This window comes from Phascolarctos cinereus, unplaced genomic scaffold, assembly GCF_003287225.1.
Source record: "Phascolarctos cinereus isolate Bilbo 61053 unplaced genomic scaffold, phaCin_HiC Scaffold_5;HRSCAF=322, whole genome shotgun sequence".
Classification (NCBI taxonomy): Eukaryota; Metazoa; Chordata; class Mammalia; order Diprotodontia; family Phascolarctidae; genus Phascolarctos; species Phascolarctos cinereus.
Window position 1 is genome coordinate 289625242 of NW_027555958.1, and position 18509 is coordinate 289643750.

Consider the following 18509-nt stretch of genomic DNA (forward strand, 5'->3'; position numbering starts at 1 on the left):
TCACTGGCTACAAGTCATTTTTTATGTCTGTTGTTATAATACATTTTGAATAGGTCTGCCTTCTTTTGTCCATTAACATTCCTCTTATGTTTGGTGTCTTTGAAAACTTAAAAATGAAAATATCCTTTGATTTATTCCTGTAGCATAGAAGGTCTGTGTGTGAGTGATGTGCAGAGAAAGATAAGATAGGAATAGCTTGTAAAAGCCCTTATGTACTGAACAAAGGGGTTTATTCACAGTCCCTAATTTAGTGCTGGCAATAAACTAGGCATTCACTAAGTACTTGTTAGTAGAATGGCATAGGAAAATGGATCTTCCAATTAGAGTTCTGTCCTCACATTTTGCATATTAGAAAGCCAAGGCTCCTAGAAGTGAAATGACTTTTTCAAGGTTATGAAGCTAGTTTTATATAAGAGCCAAGATAAGGCCCTCGGTTATTTACTTTTTGGTTTAGTCCTCTTTCTGCTATACCACATTTAATCAAATTGCTTTGTAGGAAATATTGGTGAAATCTTATGGCCTTTTTAAAAAACTGAAATATTTATAAAGTCAGTTCTGGAAGCAAGTAAATTTATAGTATGTTGGGTTTTTGTTTTTTCATTTGTTTCACAGTCACAATGAGAATTATCTGCTTACTCTGTGTATGTCTTTTGATGCTGGGGGATTTCTTGGAAGCCAAGTTTGATGATTTTGAGGATGGAGACGACATGGTAGAATATGATGATAATGACTTTGCTGAGTTTGAGGATGTAATGGAAGATGTTGTCACAGAGCCCCCTCAGCGAGTTATCACCACAGAGGAAGATGAAGAAGAAGCCACTGTGGAGCTGGAAGGGCCAGATGACAACCCAGAGGATTTTGAAGATACAGATCCCCAGGTGAGCTTCTGTTCTAAGATCTACAGCAATCAGATCAATAATGTCGAAATAAGTAATAATTTACTAAGCATATAAATAAGACCCTTTTCCAAGAGACCTTTATTGCCTAGAGCTTTCTTTTTTTGATCAGTAGATGGAGCCCTTCTCCCTCATAAAGTATAATTTATTACTGTGGCAATATTTCATCTTAAAAGTCCATCTTGTAATGAAATGAAAATTTCCTCCTCCCTACACTCCCGTTAAAAACCATAGGAAAAGAAAGTTGATTTGTTTAGGGGAGAAGATCTGATCAACTTAAATTCTTAACAAAAAGCATGGGAGGTTACTACTATACCTTTAAAGAAAACATTTCGTATTTTTGTTCTCTGCTTGCTGTTTTATATATCTATTTTTTCTCTAGAAATATCATCTGAAATAATGTTTTTCCTTTTCTTAGGAGGGGGATACTGAAAATGAACCATATGATGATGAAGAGTTTGAAGGCTTTGAAGAGAAACCAGATATGTCTTCCAGCAAAAGCAAAGACCCTATAACAATTGTTGATGTAAGCATACAAGGCACTGAATGCCAGACAGACCCACAGTGTGACATTTTGTTACTGTTGGCTTCAAGTTATAGTTACTTACACACACTTAACTGGGTGTTGAGATAATAGTCAAAAGTACTGGAGAAATTCCTTTTCCGTTGTACTCCATGTCTGCACCCGATTACCAAGACACAGCAGAAGGGAGAGATGCATAAGATGTAGACAAAAAATGGCTTCTAGTCTAGTGTGTCAAATACATTTTCCAACTCTTTCTTGTCATTATATTGTGTTTTCTTGAGGTTTTTCAAGCAGGAGTAATATAGAACATCAGAATGATTGTATTTTCTTAACATTTTATGAGCTTCACTAAAAATAATTTAATTGTTTCAGTAAAACAGCCATTATTACTTAGTTATGATTTATATCTTCTGGAGTTTTCTTTTATGCCATAAGAAGCCACATTCTTTATTATTAACTATAATAACTCTGTTTTTGCTAGGTCCCTGCACACCTTCAAAATAGCTGGGAAAGTTATTATATGGAGATTTTGATGGTAACAGGCCTGCTTGCCTACATCATGAATTATATTATTGGAAAGAATAAAAACAATCGTCTGGCTCAGGCCTGGTTTAATACCCACAGAGAGCTTCTGGAAAGCAACTTTACCCTCGTTGGTGAGTTAGGCCTGTTCAGATTGAGCTACTGACCTGAAAATGACCTTCTGAGAATGGTTTCCTGCCCCTAAACAATATAGGCAGCTACTTTGGTAAAGCACTCAACATCTGCTAAAGGGAAGATGCTATAGTACTGCTTAAGGCTCACTACATTTGTAGAGTAGAGAATAATGAGACAATATTATAGGCTGAGACTTGGCCTGTCTTCAAAATTGTGAACTTTTTGTGGAAAAGAACTGTTTCTCTTTATTTTTATTTCATTATAAACATACATATCTCATCTGTCCTTTAGGTACTCAGATTTATACTCGTCAATCTCTCCCTATCTAGTGGTTCCCCTTTACTGCCCACAAACACATCGAAGTTTCCTCCATCCTTAAAAAACTCTCATTAGACCTGAACTGTTCCATCATGCTATCATCATATATATATCCTCCCCCATAGATCTCCTTAAAAAGCTGTCTATATTCTATTCCTTCACCTCTCATTCAGTTTTCAGTCACTTGCAGTCTCACTTCCAGTGTCGCTGAGCAACTGAAGCTGCTTTTTCCAAGTTACAAATGATCTTTTAGTTGCCAAATTGGAGGGCCTGTTTTCACTGCTCATCTTTCTTGACCTCTTTGCAGCTTTAGGCACCTTGGGCTTCCTCCTTCTTTGCTCTCTGGGTTTTTGTGACTTTTATCCTCCTACCTCTCCAACCCCCAGTCTTGTTTGCTGGAGTTTCATCCAGATCACGCTCTTTAATTTTGAGTGTCCTCAGTGACTCTGATTTGTCCCTTTTTTCTCTCTATGCTCATGGGTTTAATTATCTCTATACAGATGAATCCCAGATTGATATATCCATCCAGTCCATTGCTCTTTGCTGAGCTCCAGTTACATATCACCACCTGCTCATTGGATGTTTCGAACTGGAAGCCAAGAAGACACCTCCCACTCAACATATCCAAAATAGAATTCATTTTCTTTCCCTAAAACCTTACCCCTTTTCTTATTGTGGTTTTTTTCCTTTGGCTTTTTGTTTTGTTTTGTTGTTTGTTTGTTTTCTGTTTTTTTGGCTAGGCAGTGGGATTAAGTGACTTGCTCAGGGTCACACAGGTAGTAAGGATCAAGTGTCCTCCTGACTCCAGGGCTGGCACTCTATCCACGATGCCACCTAACTTGCCGGCACACACACACACGCACGCACACACACACCCACCACTACCCCTTTTCTAAATTTCAATCAGTCAACAAGCTTTATTAAGTAAGTATGTGATGCCAGGCATTGTCCTAGGTACTAGGAAGACAGATACAAAAGAAAAAATCCCTCCTCTGAAGGAGCTTACATTCTAATGTAGGAAACTCTTGTGTGTGTATTTAAACTTAACATCTACACCAAGACTTTTCAGACAATCTGTTTTTTTTCTTTATATACTTACGTATATGCATGTTGTAATGTAGGTTCTTTAAGTGCAGGAACTGTCTAATTTTTACTTTTTGTATCCCTTGTGCCTAGGACAGCACATAGTAGGTAACAAATGTTGGTTGTTTTTATATTCTTTAACATATCCAGAAGTGAAATAAACACAAGCAGCATCTCCTCCCTCAAACATTTGGCATATTAGTCTTTATGAGTGGAAAAATATTTTCTGTGCTAAATTATCAAAAGGATAAGAATTGAATTTTTGTTTTTACTCAGGCCAATAATGATAGTAATTTTTCATGTTATATACTTCATTAAAGTTTACGAAAGGTGAAGCTGTCTCTCAGATCCAGCCCTGGGTACTTTTGATGAAAGGTAGCTACTGTTCGGCTGTTACAGTGGTTTCCAAACTTTGTATAGTGGTACTGCAATTGGTGCAAACTGTTTTCTTAATTTGTATTTTGGTCATAAAACCATTAATTCTTTAAAATTTTGTAGCACACAAACCTTTAAACATACACAGCTACTAATTTATTAATGAGCTCCTTTAGACTTTTTGTATTTACAACTTATAAGATAACCATAATAATAATAATTATTAATATGGTGGTTGAGCTTGGTTTTGGTAGTTTCTCCTAACCTGCTGCCATTGATAATGCTGCTACTCATATTCTTTTTTAATCACTAATTGGGATGGAAATTTTGTCTTCATAATAGCTACAGCACAAAGCCCTGTTTCAAAGAACAAAATGTTATAAATAGTAGCAAGTTTTTAATCACTTTTTGATAAACAAGAGAATCCCTTATTCTCTTGTAGCCAAAATATAAGTGTTTCAGTTTTAAACATACTTTCTCAAGACAAGTCTTTTGATATTGGTGTTTAGAGTGAAATTAGATGTCATATTCGTCCTTAGCAAGCAGGTTCCTTATGCATATAAGTCTTTCAAATAAATTGAAAATTGCTTCTACAGACTGGTCAAATGATTAATACATTTTTCTATTTAATGTGTAGGTCAGGCATTTTTCAAATTGGGGAATTTATTTACATTAGGATACTTATTAGTCACCTTCTGTTGTGCTATGCACACTAATCTTTTAGGTACTGAAAATGCCAAAGACAAAAAATGAAATTATTTTCTTTCAAGAGCCATGTAAAAATATTACTTTGAAAATATATTACACATAGCTCTTAACTTTTTCACAAATAGAATCACTGTATCTTTCTGGATTTGAATATGAGTGTAAGGACTTTACATTGATTTTTTTAGAGTACTTCATTTTTCAAAAATATCCACCAGGTATGTAAGCTTTAGGGGAAAATTTTTATTAATATCTTGTTTTTACATCATTACTTTCATTTCCAAAGAAGTCCTTTCCCCATCTCTTACTCAGACAGCCATTGCTTAAATTTTTTTTTAAAAAAGGCTGGTTTATCAAAGCTAGCAACATATCAACCAGGCCTGGTGGTGTTTGCAGTGTTCCACACCGATAGTTTTGCATTTATTCAACGAAGAGAAGTAGCTACAAGGAATGGAGCCACGTTTGGTTGTTATAATTACACAGCAGCCATGTGAATAAAGGCCCCAAATCAATAATGACAAGAGACTCTGAGGGTTCGCATTATATGCAGCAAACTGGCAGTGACAAAAAGGGGAACTGCAGGGGGCAGCTAGGTGGCGCACTGGATAGAGCACCGGCCCTGCAGTCAGGAGTACCTGAGTTCAAATCCAGCCTCAGACCAAACACTTGACACTTACTAGCTGTGTGACCTGGGGCAAGTCACTTAACCCCAATTGCCTAGAAAAAAAGGTGGGGGGGATTGCTGCTGTTGTTAGAGTATACTAGAGCATTCTGTAAGTACAACTGTGAATTAGTCCAACCATTCTGTAAAGTAATTTGAAATTATGTGAAGAAAGGGACTAAAATTTCCACACGTGGAGAGCTAGGTATTCCTCTGCTAAGGCATGTACTCCAAGAAGGTCAGTGATGAAAAGGCCCCATATACACCAAAATATTTGTGCTAATTAAGAACTGGGAAACAAAGCGATGCCCATTAATGAGGGAAGAATAAACAAATTCTGGTATATGAGTAGAATATTATTGTGCTATAAAAAACATTGGTTGTAACGAATATAAAGAAGCATGGAATGACTTATATGAGCTAAAGCAAAGGTAAGTAGAACCAGGGAAGCTAATAAGGAGATACTGTGATACTTAACTGGTGTGTTGGTTGGTTTTGATGAACTGTTTTCCCTCTTAGTCTGTATTATAAGGAATGGGGATAGCTCTCTGGATGGGGAAGTAAGGAGAAGTTTATTAGAAACTTAAGGTGATGTAAAAACAAAAAATTATCAATTTTTTTTTCAAAAGAAACTGAAGGTGTATATGAAGAAAAATCTTACTTGCTGTGTTGGTTTTGCTGAACTTTTTTTCCATTTTTATAAAGGATGGTACTCTGAGACAGGGTATATATTGGGATGTATTGGAAAATGTAGGTGATATGAAAACTATATTAATAAATATTTTTAAATTATTTTTTCAAATTTACAGAAGACAACAAAAATGTAGAATGGAACACAAGAGTTTTTTTAATTTAATTAAATATAACGTATGTATGTTCTTTTGGGGGGGGGGTTAGGCAATGGGTTAAGTGACTTGCCCAGGGTCACACAGCTAGTAAGTGTTATGTGTCTGAGGCCGAATTTGAACTCAGGTCCTCCTGAATCCAGGGCTGGTGCTCTATCTACTGCGCCATCTAGCTGCCCCAGTTCTTTTTTTTTGTTTGGTTTTGGTTTTGGTTTTTTTTGGTTAGGCAGTGGGGTTAAGTGACTTGCCCAGGGTCACACAACTAGTGAATGTTGTCTGAGGCCGGTCCTCTGACTCCAAGGCCAGAGCTCTATCCACTGCACCACCTAGCTGTCCCCATATGTGTATTCTTTAAGAATGAAAAAACCATAACATGCTTGTATTCTTATACAAGCCCCTTTTGTTCTTTTTAAAAAATGAATTGTTTAATTAAATCCAAATAAAAATAAAATTTCAGAAAACCACATGGTCATATTACAATTTCGTTGATGTTGACCTTTGTTGGAGAAGCAGTATGATAGCTGAATGGATCATATCAATGAAATCCTCCCTCAGTAAATTTTAGGCTTTTTGGTAGAAGTTTTCAATTTCAATATGTACTTTTGAGTGTTTTGTTCTTACTAATAGTCAGTAAACTCCTAAGAGGAACAGGAAATAATTCCATTGAAGTGGCAAAAACAGTGGCATTGGAAAGATCAATGAGATAATGTATATAAAATGCTTTTTAAACTATAAAGCACACTATAATCAACAGGTATTTTTCAGTATAGTCCACTTCCTTTTGTATGCAGATGGTAAAACTTAGCCAGGGAAGCTAGAATTATGAAAAGAAAAGCCAATTATCTGAATTCTAATGTACTGTATCCTTAGTGGTAGGGTAAACCCTAAACATTTTGTTCAGTGAATAGCATTAAGCAAGTTTTCTTTTTCTCAGGGGATGATGGAACCAGCAAGGAAGCTACAAGCACAGGGAAGTTAAACCAGGAGAATGAGCACATCTATAACCTGTGGTGTTCAGGCCGAGTATGCTGTGAGGGCATGCTTATACAGCTGAAGGTCAGTATGCAAACTTTGGAAGCGTAGAAGTTCTTGGTCTTCCTTCATTCTTCTATAGCTGTTTCCTAAGGTGTAGTGCTTACTACTCATTTGTAGCCTAGGTGGTCAAGATATTATCTCCTTGCTACCTGAAAGAAGTAATTTTGTAGAGAATGTTTGATGAAATTTTGGATTACCAGATGAGTGCCAGTTGTTCTAAGGGTTCCCAATGTAATGTATCATACTTGTATTTTCAGTTTCTCAAGAGACAAGATCTCCTGAATGTCCTGGCTCGAATGATGAGGCCAACCTGTGATCAAGTGGTGTGTATGCCTTCCAGTTAGTTTTTCTGTGTACAGTTTGAGTTCCCAGTCTGTATAGATCATTACCTTCCTAAATTGACTCATTTGTGGGCAAAAAAAACCAAAACCCTGGATTTCTCCTGGACTATTTTTCTGTTTCTCAGAACAATTTATCAAAGTATATGGGAATATTATATTTTTAATTCATGTAGTTTTGTGTTGTGGTCTGTGTACTTAGAGACCTTAATATCAAGTAAATCTCTCTCTTTAATTATAGTGATTCTGTTAACCATCAAATTATATGATTTTCTCTTGATTAAAAATATAGCATTTTGAAATAGGCAGACTGCCATTCATTCATTCATTCATTAAATATTTATTGTTCACTTAGGGTGGTTACTATGTTCAAGGCACTATTTTGGGGCCATATTCGATCCAAATTGTAAAAATTACGCCTCTCAGTATTGAAGAGCTTATACAGTTTAATAGGAAAAATAACACATACATAACAATTTTAGACATAGATGTCTAAAATTCAGTACAATATGTGATAAATGCCTCAAGAATGATGCAAATTAAGTATCTTGAAATAGTTGTTGGATTGAATCTCTTTTTCCTGATTTTAAAGTCTCTATCTACTTCTCTGCATGAAAAGTAGTGAGATGTAATGGCTTAGAAAGGCCAGTCTTAGAAGCTGGAAGACCTGGGTTCAATTCTTGCATTTGACTCAGATCATAAGGAAATCAGTTAACCTTTCGGTGCCCCTAGCAACTCTTTATGAGTTGATCCTTATCACAGAGAGTTTACTGATCTTCATGAGTGGAGGGAGTTTCACACCAGGAATTCCCTACAATGATAAAATCACCCATTTGGACATCACCTCCTCCCTATCCCATCATCCCCACTCCAATATATTACATACTTTTCCTTTTTTTCCCCCCTACTTTGAAATAGGCTAATACAAACGTATTTTTAGATTACTTTATGTAAAGAATCAAGTCATAATTTTTAATAGAGATGCTAACATTGCATATTTATCTTTATTTCTTCCTCAAAAGTAGAATATTGATGCTATATTTAACAACCCACTTAGGAAATCTTAAGCCTGTAAATGGGCTTTACTACTTGTTTGTAAACGCAGTGTAACACTTATTTTCAGCAAATAAAAGTAACAATGAATGATGAAGATATGGATACATATGTTTTTGCTGTTGGCACACGAAGAGCCTTGGTACGACTACAGAAGGAGATGCAGGACCTGGTATGTATATTCTGACTTAAATTTAAACAGAAAAAAATTAAATCCTTTTTCTTTCTCCCATGTTAAATCTTCTATTTCTTTGTTAATTGACTATTACTTAAATTATGTTTAAAATCACTTAGAAATAAGTTAGTGAATGAAACACCTTCACTATCATATGCATACTTAATGTGGTTGGTTTACTTTCTAATAAATAAAGGAAAAATAGGCCCATTAAGGGTATCATGGGAAAGAAAAGATAAAACTCTCTGCCATTCTCCTGAGGCAGGTAATAAGATTTCTAAATTAATATTAGAAATGTTCCATTAGGCAATTGATGATTTTTTTTCTTGGTTACTAAGATCCTACATTTCTCGATGTGGGAAAATTGGAACACTGATACAGTGTTGGTGGAGCTGTGAAATGATCCAGCCATTTTGGAGAACAATTTGGAACTATGCCCAAAGGGCTACAAAAATGTGCATACCCTTTGATCCAGCAATAGCACTTCTAGGGCTATATCCCAAAGAGATCAAACAAATGGGAAAAGGACCCACATGTACAAAAATATTTATAGCAGCTCTTTTTGTGGTGGCAAAGAATTGGACATTGAGAGGATGCCCATCAACTGGGGAATGGCTGAGCAAGTTGTGATATATGAATGTAATGGAATACTATTGTGGTATAAGAAATGATGAACAGGCTGACTTCAGAAAAACCTGGAAAGACTTATGTGGTCTGATGCTGAGTGAAGTGAGTAGAACCAAGAGGACTTTGTACACAATAACAGCCACGTTATGCAATGACTAAGAATGTTAAACTGAACCCTTCTCAGCATTACGAGGATCTAAGACATCTCCAGAGGCCTCAGGATGGAAAATGCTGTCCACATCCAAAGAAAGAACTATGGAAGTTGAATCGCTATCACTTATTTTTACCTTCTGTTGAGTTTTGTTTCATCTTTCTGATGGTTCCTCCTGTTGGTTTTAATTTTTACTTACCACTTCACTAATGTGAAAATATGTTTCATGGGTATGTAAATGTAAAGCCTATATCAGATTGTGCGCCGTCTTGGGGAGGGTGGTGGGGAGGAAGGGGGAAAAAAATTTTAAACTCAAAAGTATGGAAGTGATTGTTGATAAATCAAAATAAATTAATAAAATTTAAAAAAAAAAAGATCCTACATTTCTCTTCCTATTTTCAACAGTGTGAATTTTGTAGTGACAAGCCCAAGTCTGGAACAAAGTATGGACTTCCAGACTCCCTGGCCATCTTGTCAGAAATGGGAGAAGTCACAGAGGGAATGATGGATACAAAGGTAAATGCTAAATGCAGTAGAAAAAAATGTCCCTGCAGGATTTTGCATTTACAGGATACATACCATTAAAGCTATAAAATTTTTAAACTTTTGCAACTAATTTGTACTGTTTCTACACACAGATGTTAAAATGAAAACAGAAGAAGGCGTTACTTCTAGGGAATTGATTAAATAATATTTTGTTTTGTTAAACTGTTTTCTTCTCCAATTAAACAGCAAAGTTTGCATAGGATAGACCTTTGGGGGATTTTTGTTTTGTTTTCAGGTTGTTTTAAAATACATTCTCCAGGAGTTTTTTTTTTTCAGGGAGAAAGAATATAGTACTACCATTATTATTCCTATCAGGAATCACATTGGTGATTAGTCTGTGTTTCTTTAGTTTCTTTAGTTAGGGTGGGAAGAAAAGGCTGTAGAAATAGACACCAAGATACAGGTTGTGTAAGAATAAGAACAATCCTTGTTATCTCTGTCTTTATATCTTAGAACCACTAGGAAATCAATTCACATCAATTTAGCAAAGATTTATTAAACATTTATTATGTGTAAGATACTTTGTTAGGCACTGGGATACAAAGATGAAATAAGACATTATCTTTGCCTTTCCAGTACCTTAAGGTTTAAAAAATATGTATCCAGATAACTGTGGTGCAAGGCAGAATGTGCTAAATTCAAAGGAGGGACCCAGACAAAATGTTTTGAGGTATTTGAGAAATGAGAGGTGACTTTCAACCAGGAAAATCAGGGAAGGCTTAATGGAAGAGGTAATGTCTGAAGTTTGGCTCACGAAGGAAGGAGTTTCCATAAGGCAAAGATTGGGCATTTGGTATGGGAGTATCCATTCAGGGCATTGAGATAAACAAAGGCAGAGAGGCAGAAGGAAAATTAAGAATGATGAGTAGGTAATCAATGCGTTGGAACATTGAGTATAGAAAGGAGAGTGGCTTAAGATAGACTTACAAAGGTAGGCTGAAGTCATTGTGGAGGTGTTTGAATGCCAAGATAAGCTTCACTTTATTCAACAGGAAGTCAGGAACCACTGAAAGATGTCAAGATGATGAGAAGTGAGCTCAGAGCAGTGCATTCGGGAACATGCTTGTGTAACAGTGTAAGAGGGAGGACGGACTAGAGAGACTAGTTAGGTCATTGCAGTCGTTCAGATGAAAGGTCATGGTGACATTGGGGTTGGAAAAGGTGGACATGGTGTGAGAGAAACATTCCCCAGGGAGATTCAGGTGGCCTTGGTGATGGATGAAGGTGAGAGAGAGGCACACCCAAGAACCAGAGGTGACTAAGGTTTCCAGCTTAGGAAGACAACAGTACCATCAGTTGAAATAGTGAAGTGAGGAATAAAGGTGAAGGTTTGAGGAAGATGATTTGTCCAATTTTATGTGCTTCTGGGTAGAATAAGTATAGGTTGATCTATTACAGAGGACTCATTAAAATTATTTGTAGTTTCTATGTCTTCTTACTTTGACTTCGTAGCATATGTTACTTAGATAATTATCGATCTATTCTGTTTTCTCCTTCCATTTGAGAAGAAATTTAGAAATGATTTAGTATCTATGTTATGGCTATAACAGGCAGCCTTTTCTCATAGACTTTTAATCAGGGATCCTGTTTATAAAATTTAGCTTCTCAATTGAAAACATTTCCTTTGGAGATTTCCATTTATAGAAATAAGAGTTTTAAATGATATAATCATGTGTTTAGGAAAAAATGAGATGCAAAACCCCCAGTTTCAAACAAATTAGAACTAAGCATGCTTTTTTTTTTCCAGATGGTACACTTTCTTACTCACTATGCTGACAAGATTGAATCAGTCCATTTTTCAGACCAGTTCTCCGGTCCAAAAGTCATGCAAGAGTATGTATAAGAGATGAAATTCCCAAACAAGTCTGCTTGACTAATTTGATGTTTTTTGAAAATCAACAAGGTGCCACCTGTAAGTTTCCCTTGCAAAATGGGTAAGGGAAACTGGTGGCAGGCTACTGAACTTAAGTTCATGCTGAGAGTTGTTTGGGTACCTATGTAAAGCAAACAAATGAACCCGCCCTGGTTTTTCCTGTGTCTCATTGTCATTCATTTATTCATGTGGTGTGGTGAATGATATTCTGGCAGAATGACTGCTGCTCAGAAAATGAGATATTGGGGCAAGTAGGTTGGTGCAGTGGATAGAGCATTGGCCCTGAAGTCAGGCGGACCTGAGTTCAAATCCGGCTTCAGACCAAACACTTCACCCTTACTAGCTGTGTGACCCTGGGCAAGTCACTTAATCCTAATTGCCTTTAAAAAAAATGAGTTATTAATCTGTTTGTCCTTTTGTGCTCCTACTTTCACATCTTGATTTCCAACTGTATACTTTCATTCAATAAGCATTTATTAATCACCTACTATGTTCCAGGCATTGTGCTAAGTACTAGCCTGTTTGATTTATTATACACCTTCATGCTCGGTGATTTATAGCCTCTTCTGGCTTCCTTCAGAGCAGGTAATTATATGCTTTCTGATGTGAAATGTTTTCTAAAGGCAGCAACAACAGCCTGTAGGACTTTGAACAGAAATTGTTCTGATGTAAACAGAACAAATACAAGGTTGCCTTGGGGGCTTGGATTTTTCCTTTAAATTCACAGTTCTGCTCAGAATAAAATTTTTACATGAAAGTATCTGTTGGGGAAGCATTATCATATTAACTTCTGACTTACATTTTCTTCAGAAGTAGGTTTTTCTCATGTGGACTGTGTATTTGCTACAGTTAGGAATTGCTCTGAATTTCAGTTTACTGTCAAGTTAAATAATTATCAATATACTCTGTTTTCTCTTTCCATTTGAGGAGAAACTTATGATTAATTTAGCCTCTATGTTATGGCTGCAAAAGAGGCAACCTTTTCTGGTAGACTTGTAATCAAAGATCCCCTGTCAAGTTAGCAGCGGCATCAGGACTATAAAGTTATCATTTAATTTCTAGGTTTATGATTCCTAGCAGGTATTTATCTGGGCCTCTTTAGCTTTCCTTTTTGATAATGAGCATCAAAGGCAAAGGGAGAGTAAGTAATTGTCTTAGGATGGTTAAAGCAAGTTGCTGGCAGTTTCAGAATTAAGGTCTGTAGCCTTACAATTTGCGTTATGTTGCTTTGCTCTTAAGCCTGAGCCTGATCTAGGACTGAGCTGCTTCTGCCAGAAGATTACCACATATACTAGTATATGAAAAACAAAAAGACTAAAACCCTACTAAAAATATGGCTTATATTTATTAAAAGTATCCTGGTCACACATACCAAAAAAGTTTCCTGATAGTGTTGGGTCGGGGGTAGGGAGGAGCTGCCACTTGTAACCTTATTGCAGAAATTATGTAAGCAGCAATCAATTCACAAACCTCCCTAGTTATTTAATTAGTTGAGACTTTTGAAGTGGATATTTGAAACAAAGCACTATGGTGACTGACATCACGCCCCATCTGTTTTCAAGTATGTATGTCCATCTGTTTGTGGTGACCAACACATACATGAGCAAGTTTCCCATGAATAGAGAATATGTCTCTTGTTCTCTGTCCAACCAGCCTTTTCTTTTTTCTTGTAACAGGGAAGGTCAGCCTTTAAAGCTGCCCGACACCAAGAGGACACTATTGTTTACATTTAATGGTAAGACTTGTAGCATCTGTTCAAGTCTTCATTCAGCTGCTGCTCTGTGAAGTAGTCTCCTCAAAGGGGAGTGTTGTGCTTTCTTTTAGATGAGAGAGGTAAAGCAACACTGCCTAACCCAATATGATCTTTAATCAAGAAAAGAATGTTAGTTCTTTCCTGTATCTTAGTTTCTATTGTCTGTCCCATTTTATAGCTAGCTACCTTTTAAAGGGGTAGGTGGATCTAAACTAAGAAAAATGCGGAAAACATTTCCTTTAATGATATAAAAAGAAAGGAAACTTAGGATCATTAATTAATAGGAAATGGGTTTGTTTTCTAGTACCTGGCTTAGGTAACACTTCCCCAAAGGATATGGAGGCTTTGCTGCCCCTGATGAACATGGTGATTTACTCTATTGATAAAGCCAAAAAGTTCCGGCTTAACCGAGAAGTAAGTGCCACTTAGAACTTTTCTTTCAAATGGGTGCATGTTTCTTACGCCAGCATTTATGGCTGATTCAGTGGATAGATAGAGGGCCAAGGGGTTTGAGGATGAAAATGGCATAAGAGCCCTTTTTTGAATAAATTAAATGGGATTTTTGCTTCTGAGCAATGGGCTATTGATTAAAATGCTTCTTTGTTGTAGGGCAGACAAAAAGCTGATAAGAACCGGGCCCGAGTAGAAGAGAATTTCCTGAAGCTGACGCATGTGCAGAGGCAGGAAGCTGCACAGTCTCGTCGGGAGGAGAAAAAGAGGGCTGAAAAGGAGCGGATCATGAATGAGGAAGATCCTGAGAAACAGCGCAGACTAGAGGTGACAAATCACTGGGGCCATGCCTTGGAAGGAATGGGGGCACTTTTATGTTTCCCTTCCCTCTCTCAATCGCATCTTTTATTTTGTACCATTTGAGAGGTACAAAAATGTCTCTTCGGGACATTTTCTCCATTCCAGTTCCTCCTGAAAAAAAAAAGTACTAGGTCTGTGATCATATCTGAACTAAGAGGTAAACAGAAATAGCCACTAAAAATAGAAAAAATAAGATGAAATGTTTAATGAATTTTAAAATCATTAATAAAATTAAAAACTCCAATATACAAAGAACAAAAAGAGATTATATATGAAACCATGTCTGTTACAATTTGTTTAAGTGTATATTAATTTAATTAGATATTAATAAAACTACCCTACTTGTGTCCCTTTTCTCCTGAACTTTTTCATTTTCAATTTTTGTTTTATTGATGCTCTTTTCTTTGTTGTTGTTTTTTTTTGTATCTCTCTAAGTTCCTGTTAACTTATCCTGCCCCAATTGAAAGCCCTCCCTTGTAATAAATCATTCAGTAAGCCCTACTATGTATGTATCAGGCACTGTGGAATACAGAGACAAAAGTGAAACCAATGCCTGCACTCAAGAGGCATACATTGTAATGGGAGAGATAGCAAGTATATCTACAAGTATATACAGAATATATACAATATTCTATTCATCCAAAGTAGTTTTTGGAGAGCACTGGTTACTACTAGGGCCATCAGAAAGGGTTCCTTTACAAAAGGAACCAAAGATTACTTAAAGGAAACCAAAGATTCCAAGAAGTAGAGGTGAGAAGGAGCTGCATTTCAGGCATGGGGAACAGCCAGTGTAAAGACAGAAAGGATAGGAGACGGAGCATCCTATGTGCTGGAATATTAAGCAGGCCAATATGCTAGAGAGCAGGCTTCATGCAGGGGAAGTAATGTATGAGAAAACTGAAAAGTCAGAAAGAAACCAGGCTGTGAAGAGCTCTACATGCCAGACAGAGAAGTTTATATTTGATCCTGAGGCTGATAGGAAGACATTAGTGTTAAATGATTTTTAGGAGCGAAGGCATGACATGGTCAGACCTATGAAGTAGGAACATTATTTGTCAACTAAGTGGAGGATGGATTGGAGTAAGAAGAGGTTCAGGGCAAGGAGACTAAATAGGAGTTTATTGAAGTAGTCCAGGCAAAGGATGACAAAGGCTTAAACTGTGGCAGCTATGTGAGGGGAGAGGAAGGAACATGTACAAGATTGTGGAGACAGAATCAAGAAGATTTGGCAACTGATTTGATATGTGGGATGTTTTAGCATGAGTAGCTGAGGATGACAATGACAATTCTAACTTGGGCAACTGAAAGGATAGTGGTACCCTGATAGCAATAGGGATGTTTGGAAAGTAGGGGAAGCAAAAAGAGAAAGGTATACTTTTTTTGGATATATAGTGCTATTGTCAAACAAATCAACACATTAGCCACATCTGAAAAGGTGTCTCATTCCATATTTCTAGTCCATCAACTCTGGGAAGAGTTGGGAACATTACTCATCGATCTACACAAAGCTTATGAGTGGTCATTGCCATCATCAGGGTTTTATATTTATTCAGAGTTACTTGCCTTTACATTATTGTGGTCATCTTGCAAATTATTTTCCTGGTTCTGCTCATTTCACTGTACACTGACTTATACAGTTCTTCCCAGGTTTCTCTGAATTCTTCATAGTCATCATTTCATATGATAACAGTAACATTCCATTACTTTCACATGCCACAATTCTGCCTATTTCCAAAGTTTGCTTTCTATGAAATAACTAAAAGGGTTTCTCCTTCTGGTCATTGTGTTAATTGTCTTTTTTTTTTATCATTCATCTGAAATTGCTCTTTCCAAAATTACCAATAATTTCTTAAAATTGCCAAATCTAGAAATCTTTTATTAATCCTCCTCTTTCTTAACCTCTCTGCATTATTTGATACTGTTGACCACCCTCTTCTGCATACTTCCTCTTCTCTAGGGTCCCACAACAGTATTCTTTCTTGGTTCTCCTACCTGATTCACAGTCATCTTTGCTGAATCTTTAGCAATATCACACTCTTTCACTGTTTATATATATATTCAAAGACTCTGTCCTGGGCCCTCTTCTCTCAGCTTACCCTCTCTCTCTTCCTCTTCCCCCTCTCCCCTTCTCTTCTTTCCCTCCCTCCCCCTCCCAGCTCCAGTCCCATATCACAGATTGCCTATTGGACTTTCCAAATTGGATATCCCATAGACATTTCAGGCATCACTCATTATCTTTCCCTCAAAACCTACCCCTCTTCTGAACTTCCCTTTCACTGGCAAGGGCACCATCATCCTTCTAATCATCTAGGTTCTCAGCTCTGAGTTTGCTCCAGTATTACTATGTTTAATGTTTGCTTTAAAAACCCCAAGAGCATGTAATACAGATTCAATGTCTCAAATACAATCCTCTTTTTCTGTTTTTTTGTGTAAGGAGATTTTCTTATTTGTTGATGTTTGTCAAGTTCAACATAAAAGTAGGGGGATGATAGGAACTAGACCCTTTATTTCATTGTTATAGGGAACTCACAGAGGAGGAACTTCCTCCTGTAATACAGGCTTGTGCCTTCTCTCCAATTTATAGTCCTTAGAGAGTTGCCTGGAGCACTGAGAGGTTAAATGATTCACCCAGGGTAACAGCCCCAGGTCTTCCTGGCTCCAAAGCCAGCTATGTCTCTACTGAAGCATAAATGTCAAACTCAAGGCCCACAAAACTCCAGAGTGCAGTTTGAACCAAATTAAAATGTAATTGGGAAATGTTTAACAAATACAATACAGCATAGATAATGTTAATTCGTCATTTCCTAAGTAAATATCCCAGCAGCAGGGATCCCTTTCTCTTTGAGTTTAATACCACTGTACTGTACTAAGACACACTGCCTCTCTTTAAAAAATCTGCCCCCCCACCTCCAAAAAACAACTGAATTGAGTTTACTTAGCTCTTTGTTTCATTAATCCAAGTTAGTGTTGACATACCAACAGAGGTAATAGATAGCTATGTCTGAAATTTGATAGCTTTAACTGAAATGTTAAAACTCCTGCATGGGGAAATTTTGAACAGTAATATAGGCAAGGCATTTTTTTTTTTGGTCAGGTTTGGGGGTTAACTCTCTTTTGCTTAATTTTGGATTCTTGCTCAATAGGAAGCTGCCTTGAGACGTGAACAGAAGAAGTTAGAGAAGAAACAACTGAAAATGAAGCAAATCAAAGTGAAATCCATGTAAATCGAAAGAAGCTGGCTGATTCCACTTATAAGCTCTGAATTCCCAGGATACAAAAAAAGTCCATTTCTCATCTTTAATTTCAAACACTCACCATTTGGGGAATCCTCATTGTATCATCAGCACTTTTTCTTGGTTTAGAGTTTTACAAAGTATATATATGAGTTTTAAGGATTCTGTTTCAATAATTTTTTTCCAGGTTCAAATTGCTTTGACTATTTTTAAAAGAAATGATAGTTCAAATCTCTGTGATTGTTTTTTAACTTTAAATTGTAAAATGAATCATCAGTGTCAGTCACATTTCAGTGCTTCTTGTTTTTAAGATATTTGATGTCTATAAGCAAAATCCTTGTTGCTTATGGGCAATTGAAATGGCTAGAGAAAAACTCTAAAACCAGGATTTCCCAAATGACTATTGAAATTGCACAATAAACATTGCTTGGTGTCACTTTCTGTGTCTCCATTAAGCTTGTTAAGGAATACAATTTAGAGCACTACAAATATGATTTGAATTTTCAGGAACGCAGAATTAATGTAATTTCTGATTTGTAGGTGGGAGGTGCTGATGACAGTATTATGAAATATCATGCTATCTATGATCATTTTTTAGGATACTTGTATGATAAAAAGTTCTTGGTAGTTGAAATATCAGGGATAGGTATTACAGGAGCAGTTTTCCTTCTTACCTGGTGCCACGAGCTCATCAAAAAGTGAATGCTGTATTTTAAATGATTGTGTGTACTTCTTTTTCTTGAACAACAAAACGTGATGGCTCTCAAATTCTGTGAAGAAGTTAATTCTTAAGATGTTTTCTTTCTTGGTTGCTGCTGCCTGTCAAATGTTTACTGAGAATCTCTTCTA

General features: G+C 36.6%; 1 protein-coding gene across 2 annotated transcripts in view; it reads left to right on the forward strand.

The window, feature by feature from the left end:
- Window positions 1–18096, forward strand: part of CCDC47 (coiled-coil domain containing 47) — a 40568-nt gene extending 22472 nt beyond the window's left edge. For both annotated transcript variants that reach the window (XM_020997335.2, XM_020997336.2), the window contains exons 2-13: window positions 613–878; window positions 1315–1422; window positions 1904–2078; window positions 7001–7122; window positions 7359–7424; window positions 8563–8664; window positions 9851–9961; window positions 11739–11824; window positions 13541–13599; window positions 13922–14031; window positions 14227–14394; window positions 17571–18096. In XM_020997335.2, the coding sequence (XP_020852994.1) occupies window positions 618–878; window positions 1315–1422; window positions 1904–2078; window positions 7001–7122; window positions 7359–7424; window positions 8563–8664; window positions 9851–9961; window positions 11739–11824; window positions 13541–13599; window positions 13922–14031; window positions 14227–14394; window positions 17571–17651 (1449 nt within the window). In that variant the 5' untranslated portion in view covers window positions 613–617 and the 3' untranslated portion in view covers window positions 17652–18096. The remainder of the gene's footprint in view (window positions 1–612; window positions 879–1314; window positions 1423–1903; window positions 2079–7000; window positions 7123–7358; window positions 7425–8562; window positions 8665–9850; window positions 9962–11738; window positions 11825–13540; window positions 13600–13921; window positions 14032–14226; window positions 14395–17570) is intronic.
- The last annotated feature ends 413 nt before the right edge of the window (window positions 18097–18509 follow it).